This window comes from Morone saxatilis, unplaced genomic scaffold (assembly GCF_004916995.1).
Source record: "Morone saxatilis isolate NCDOM2014 unplaced genomic scaffold, NCSU_SB_2.0 Contig21, whole genome shotgun sequence".
NCBI lineage: Eukaryota > Metazoa > Chordata > Actinopteri > Moronidae > Morone > Morone saxatilis.
Window position 1 is genome coordinate 8,316,430 of NW_023339774.1, and position 7,692 is coordinate 8,324,121.

The 7,692-nt window shown below is 40.1% G+C and overlaps 1 protein-coding gene across 1 annotated transcript in view; it reads right to left on the reverse strand.

The window, feature by feature from the left end:
* Window positions 1–2,159: 2,159 nt before the first annotated feature.
* Window positions 2,160–7,692, reverse strand: part of LOC118332605 (5-hydroxytryptamine receptor 4-like) — a 19,432-nt gene continuing 13,899 nt past the window's right edge. The window contains exons 2-6 of the mRNA XM_035667977.1: window positions 6,779–6,860; window positions 6,235–6,411; window positions 5,239–5,439; window positions 4,581–4,734; window positions 2,160–2,946 (exon numbers count right to left, since the gene is read on the reverse strand). Of these exons, the coding sequence (XP_035523870.1) occupies window positions 2,281–2,946; window positions 4,581–4,734; window positions 5,239–5,439; window positions 6,235–6,411; window positions 6,779–6,801 (1,221 nt within the window). The 5' untranslated portion in view covers window positions 6,802–6,860 and the 3' untranslated portion in view covers window positions 2,160–2,280. The remainder of the gene's footprint in view (window positions 2,947–4,580; window positions 4,735–5,238; window positions 5,440–6,234; window positions 6,412–6,778; window positions 6,861–7,692) is intronic.

Sequence of the window (7,692 nt, forward strand, 5' to 3'; positions counted from 1 at the left end):
TTGGACAATATCAGAGGGCCTCATGCGTGTGTGTGCTTGTACATATTTTGTATGAATTAATTTGTCAGCTGTGTGTGTGTGTGTGTGTTTGTGTGTAAAGTGCGTATGCGATTGCCTTTGTTTCTCTGCGGCAGTGAAGTACTTGTGTTAAAGTTAAACAGCGCAGACACAAGCAGGTCAGCTCCTCAATCATCCCCACTCGAAGCCGCTGAGAGCACAAACACAGACGTCAACTAAATCATCACCATTAACGTCAACAGAAATCCTGCTGTAATAAGAAGAAAAAAAGACGGTTGGACTATTATTGTAATATCATATATTATCATTCAATTAAAGATTCCGATCTGTAAAAAAGACGAATTTGGAAAAATTCCATGCCTCTCCTGAAGTAGTTTCAGAACCTCAGATGAGTCTAAGCTCCATGGACAAATGACTTAAGATGACTCATATCTTTCACAGCAAGGTTTACGCTCAAGCCAACAAGCATTTTGTAAGAGTTGGGGATTTCTTTTTTACTGAGGCCTTTAAAAAGGCAAAATACACAGAGGCAAAAGTTTAAAGTCAGGGATAATAGTCACAGAAAAGTACCTGCAATCAGCTTTGTGAATCACTTGGTGTGCTTTGGGCTAAATGCTAATGTCAATATTTACATGCTAATGTTTACCAAGCTAGTTTAGTGTGTTAGCATGCTAACATTAGTTAACATTAATTATGGATGATGGTGCTGGCGTGCTAGTTATGGATCACTCATTCATGTGTAAAATCTGAAATGAGCCAATCATTCTTAAATTAGTGTCTAAAAATTTGGAGGTTACAATGACCTTTGACCTTTAGGTCACCAATTCAGTGTCACAACTGTGAAATATGGTCACAATCTCCCCCTCTGTTCCTGAGTTATGGTGTTGAATAATGGCTAAAAAAATTGTTTTTACAGGACATTATGATGTCCCAGTAAGGTTGACCTTTGACCTTTAGGATAAAAGATGTCATTACTCCATTGTTGTATTCCATTATACACCTGCGTGAAGTTTTGTCATAGTAACTCAATTTATGAGTCATGACCAAAAACGTCATTTGTCATGGCCCTTTGAGATCTCAGTGACCTTTGACCTTTGGGTCAAAAGTATCACCAATGAATTGTCTGACCAATTGTGAAACATGGTCATCAATTTAGTTATGGCCAAAAGTGTGTTTTGAATCAGTTCAACCTTGAGTCCAAGCGGATGTTTGTACGGAAGTTTGAAGAAATTCCCTCGAGTAATTTGTGAGGTAATGCGTTCACAAGAATGAACAAGACATACAGATGGACGGATGAATGGACGTACAGAAAGACAACCCGAACATTTAATGCCTCCGGCCGCAGCTGATACCAGCGTGGAGGCGTGAAAACTACGTGCCAAAATCAGTTGTCTAAAGCCTGACTTTTATTTTTAAAGCGTTGCTGAGATCATTTCCCCTAAGGAGAGAAGACAGAAAGCGCATGACACAGCTCATGAGCAGACCTAATTCACAATATAGAGTACACACTATGCTCCAAAGTTGACTGATTTGACTATTAAATTCCTTTTACACAATTTAAAGGCAATTTTCTTTTTTCTGGTAAGATGTTCCATCTGCAGAACACCACAGCTGCCCATGAACATTTATTTCTAGAGACGGCACAGCATGTTCGAATCTATTATTTACACATTAGGGTATGACACATGGCCTAAATTAAAAAAAATTACTTAATTCAACAATCCATGATCTACTGTACAGGATGACTGAAACTAAATCAAATTACTTTAATTATTTTAAATGTCTTACAAAAGGCAACAACAATCTAATTTAACCTAATCTATGCAGCCAGTCAGTAATTAAAATAGTATGTCACCTTGTACCGATCTTTAAATGCAGTCCTCATGACACCTGTAAGACTAATACACAGACAAAGGACTTTTAACAGAGAGGACAGCAGACAAACACACATCTATTTACATCGCCTTACTCACAACACTGAATACTGTAGCCATATGTGTCAAGAGCAAAGAACAAAACTGCAATGCATTCATCGTAAAGAGGTGAGTATATCCACTGTAGGTAATAAATATTTCAAAGTTGGAGCGTACTAAGGCACAACACTGTTTCTACTGGCCAAACGTGCAAATTCCCTCGTCAAAGTTGCCAAACCCAACTGGAAATCGAACCGCAACAGGCTACATCGGCTTGACTGTATTAAATAAAAAAACTGAGCAAATATTCACAGAAACTGGTACAAATGTGACTGCCTTTACTGTGTGTTTACCTCAGTGCCATAGACGTCCCGTTGACTGACGCAGCCGAGCACCCTCTGTGGGCGGGTCCATAGGAGCAGCTCCCTTGCCGTGTGTACCGCTCATCTCCACAGCAGAGAATCACCAGAAACGCCCTCCGAAACGCCCGGTTCAGAAAGGCGTACAGGAAAGGGTTCAACCCTGAGTTAATGTACCCGAGCCACAGCCAGGCTGTCCACAGCTGCCAGGGCACTGAATAATGGATGAAGGGGTCCACCACGTTGGTGATGAAGAATGGCGCCCAGCATAGGCAGAAACAACCCATTATGATTGCCAGCGTCTTTGCTGCTTTAGTCTCAACGCGCATGCGGCTATTTGCTATGGGAGTATGCTCTGAGGAGGAACCTGTTGTTGTCCTGAGGCGGTAGTGCTCCAGTGGATCTGAAGAAGTGGAGGACCTCACTGTGATCATTGGAACTGTCCCGGTAACAGGAGCGGAGCCGGCCCGCTGTAGTGTCTCGATCTGCCGCACGTGGGTCATGGCGGTGACGTAGATACGCTGATAGGCCAGGACCATGAGGGCTAAAGGGACGTAGAAGGCCACCGCAGAACAGATCAGGGCATACGGCCGGTTGACCAGAAACACGCAGCTTGTGTCATTGGAGCCTCCCGCCAAGGCTCGCCTCTCCTCGATCTGTAAAGGAGAGCACAGACACAAAAATTACAAAAATATTACCAAGAAGTACACAATCTGACATCAGCTGACCTACACTGGGGACTAGTACGGACTGCAGGTATAAAAAAAAATATACAAAGGTCTGAAAAAAATAATAATAAAGCTTTTCAGTGCAACTTTGTATGCAACTGACTTTCATCATTATGAATCATGACCTGAAGTTAGTTATAGTTGAGCTGGAGCCAGAAACTGCTAGCCCAGCTCAGTTCCAAAAATACTTTTTTATTTTTCTGTTTGTGTATGTATTAAAGAAACAGGATACAGATTAGAAAGCTTTAGGTAGAAATGATTTTTGCATTCAGCTGCTAAGCTGGGCTAAACAAAGTAGTAATATGTGAAACACTAATAGCATATACAATTGAGCTTTTAATCATAAGTTCCTTTTCTACAAAAATAAGTTTTGTAGAATCTGGCCAACGGCCCATATCTTCGTCCTTAATTGAAAAATTGAGGAGGTCAGAGTAAATCCTGCAGGTAGAGGATTGCCTCAAGATGAAAAGTGAATTTTATCTCATTCCTATCTCTAGTAGTTGGGCTTGTGTACTACCCTACCATCAGAGCTCTGCATGGTCATAAATTGTTCATTTTGTGTGATAGGGTAATAAAATCAGCATTTAAAAGCACATAATACACATATTCAGTACTTCTGGTGTGAAGGCTCAGAGTCAGCACAGACTCCTCAGTTTCAAATCAACTTGCCCCAATAGAGCAGAGTCTCATTCTTTCTTTTGTTAAAATGGTGCAGACGCAATTCAAGCCAAGCACACATACTGTACCGTATTGTTTAACTTGTGTCACACTCATTGATTTAGTTCTTGTGGCTTTGTGACAGCTAGAGTGAGAAGAAGTTTCAGTGTCAAACACTTCCTTTTTGGGACATAACAGAAATACAGTGAGGATTTTTGAAATGTTTGAGAAACAGACAAGTGACCAAAGAAAAGACAAACATCCACACAACATATAAAATAATAAATTAATTTTAGTCATTTAAAGTTCTATGTAATTTTGTCTGTGATATATGACTTCAAGACATCCAGACAGCTTTTGAAAACAGAATATTTTTGTTTGGATGCTGCCTGTCTAAAGGACAGAGAAAAGAACTGTGTATTTCATTAACTCTGGCTGAATAAATTCATCTAGCCCGTCTGCCTCTGGGAGTCCTGCAGCTCATTTCAAGGCAGCTCTGAAATAACCTTACGCCAAAACATATCCAAACCAGCAGAAAATTCTTGTTGAAGTGCTGTCTTTGCTCGCAGCAAGAGAACCTCCACAGGGACTGGAATTGTTTTGTGATCACTGCATTACCTTGTCATTGTTCAAGGGATTGGAAACATTATTAGAAACAGAGAATATTAGGTTGGAAAGGTTTAAGCTGCATTTGCCCTCGCAGAAAGTACATCTCTCTCTTTAGGCGTTTGAGGGAGGTATATGAACTCTGTGCTAGTTTTTTAAAATATACAGTATGTTTTGTTGATGCAGAATTTTAATACATTTTTAAAAATAAGAATGTAACCAGCAGATGTTTTTGGGCTCATTACTGGGTCACCTCTCGCCCCCTCCTTGATTTCTGATCTTAGATATTGAGGACTCACAATGTCCTCGATGCCGATGGCGTTCCAGCTTTGCATGATGGGTAGGAAGGAGATGAATGTGGGGATGAGCCAGCAGCCGCTGAGCATCACTGCCACTCTAATCGGGGTCATCTTGTGCCTGTAGACCAGCGGCTGGCAGCAGATAGCATAATACCTGGAATATTACGCACACACACACAGACACACACGTTGTATACTACAACTACTACTACTAGCTTTCAAATAGCATTAGATGATGATATTTTTTAATCTCATTTATCATGCAATATCTTTTACACCCATAAGACCCACCCAAATAAGTCCTCCCACCCAAAATTCAATTTATTACACTGTACACTGTATTATTCTTTCCTCTAAGGAAAATAGCTGAGACACACAGCATAATTTATTATTTATTATTATTGTCTTTCATTATCATTTTGATTTATTTTATTTGACTTTGTATGACTTATTTGAGGGAATCTCTCTTTGAAGTGCTTCTTCCATCAGTAGATTGTGTTTTCATTATGTTCATTTGCAATGTCTTGGATTTGCGTATTAAATTACAGCGTTTTTAGCTTCCAAGTATACATCTGAGAGTATGATAAGCAATGTAATTTGTCAGAAACCCATGAATGAGGTTCAATTCCCCTCTGGCATCGCTCTCATACACACAAACCTGTCCAGTGCTATGCAGCAGAGGTGCAGGATGGATGCTGTAGTCAACAAGACGTCCAGAGACGTTCGGACCAGGCAGAAGATCTCTCCGTACCGCCAGTGGCCAGTGGTCAGCTCGATCGCAGCAAAGGGCATCACCACCAGCGCAACTAGCAAGTCAGCAAATGCCAACGACACAATGAAGTAGTTTGTCTTCTTCTTTCTAAGAGGGAAGGACAGGAGACAACAAAGAACAATGTTATGTATCATAATGCCTCACCTGACTATAAAGGTGCTACCGCTCTGCCAACTGTCAGTGTGACTTTACAGAAATATGAAGCGACTGACATCTGTCCAGTTTTGCATTGATAAATAAAGACAGATCAAGATTTGAGGAAATTATTATTATCTTTTTTAAATGAGTAAATCATATATTTCGAAAACATTTCATGTATAGGTCATAATTTTGACTTTAAATTCAGTTTCTTGTAGTTTGACTTTGATTGTGGGAAAGTCATGAAATGTCAAAGTTACGATAACCTAACCGGTCCAGTCAGATAAGGTGTTTCTTCCTGTAATGCGAGTGCTTTGACATTTGCATCACATGTACACAAAAAACACCCAAAATAGGTTTCATTTAAATGTTAAAAAAACTGAAACTCACCTCAACCTGATTTGCCAACACATGTGCAGCTCTATGACAGAAACAATGCTAGCATTGTAATTGATTTTTGAACACAGTTTTCCAAAATGCCTCACGGGAACATTTGTGTATTCAATACAAATCGCATAAAACAAATTCTTTGTCTCTTTGTTTTTGCAGTGCTTGTCTCATTTAAGTCACATCTGAATTTCCAATGTATACCACACGATTTTATAAAAACAATTTCTTACCTTACAGGCAGCTATTAAAGGACTAAAACTTGTTCACGTTACAGAGGGAAACTTGAGGTTTGTTGTGTTGTACGGATTCAGATGGCTGAATTTTACTGGGACTTTGAAGCCAGATTGGACTCACCGTAAATGTCTGTCCTTGCAGAGTGCCACCATGACCAGCAGGTTTCCAAACACTGTCATAATGATAATAATGGAGAGAAAGATGGTGAGAACGATAGTCTCCAGCGAGCTCAGGAATTCCTGCTGCTGCTGTTGTTCCTGTTGTTGTTGTCCTGTGTTTATTACGTCATCCAACAAACTGCAATAAAACAAAAGAAGCATTTTGAAATTCCTCATATATCAGATTATCTAGGGTAGTCGATAGTAGATAGTATATACTTTACAACTGAACATAAACCATTTGGTTTTGCACAAATAACCCCAATTGTGTCACTGAGGATGGTCTCTTTAATTGAGCAGAAAGCCACACCTACATAAAAATGAGTAGCAATTAGTACTTAAATAAGGCAAGCTACAAAATGTATTTAATGTTTAGAGAGAGATTCACTAGAAAGCAATGATAGTGAAATAAATTAACCATGTTTTAAAAAGCAAATATTTTACAGAACTGGTTTGGGATTTGTAATTTGTAAACTGGTTAATAATGAGTTGAATTTATGGCTTACTGTCGAGGTGATGCTGTGGCCATCACTGGTCATCTGCATTGAGGTCAGCAGAGGATGGTCCTTTTCACCCCATGCTCTGGCCCTGTCAAGACACACACACACACACACACGCACACACACAGTGGAGTTGTGCTGGCTTTTGCAGTAAGTCTGCATTTTTCCGAAAATAGTAGCCAGCTTGCGTGTACAAATGGGCTGGATTTCTTGATGTTTGTCCGGCTTGTGGCAACATTAAGGCGCCAAAAATGTGGTATTTGTGCCTCAAATAAGTAACTGGATCACAGCTTGAGAGCGTGTGATATTATAAGACAAACAGGCAGCAACAGGCAGCAGCTGCTTCTGCCAGATTCCATCAGCATGTTAGTTTGTCTTTGTAATGCAATAATAACACCATGCTTTACTGAGGACCACAAGGAAAATTCTCTCTCCCCTGTCAAGAGAGGTCAAAGGTCAGATATCAGCTCCTGAACAGCAGCTCTGGTGCAGGTAGAGATTCAGTAGATCCTGGTTGTCACTGCTGAAGGACAGTCTGTCTGACCCTGCAGCCCTTATTTAAAATAAGGTAAACATACTGGTTTTACTAACAAAAGCCTGAGTTGCAGAGAGGACAGTTAGTTAACAAACAGACGAGGGAGATTAAAGTATTAACTCTGGGTCATTGTCTATGTGGGCCCTGTTTTACTTTTGTTCTGTCAAGTCAATAATTTCTGATTCATACCAGTATGCAGCTTGTTAAGTGTTTGATTGGCTAATTCCAGCTCTCTAATTAAGGCCAAGGGGATCAGTGGACGATCAAGAAGTCAACCCAAAAAGAACAAAGCCCAATCTCTTTTTAACACCTTTGCTTTCTCTGACGGCTACCCAATAATTGTTATGATATTTCACTCTGAACCACAAATGTCAACCTCACGGTG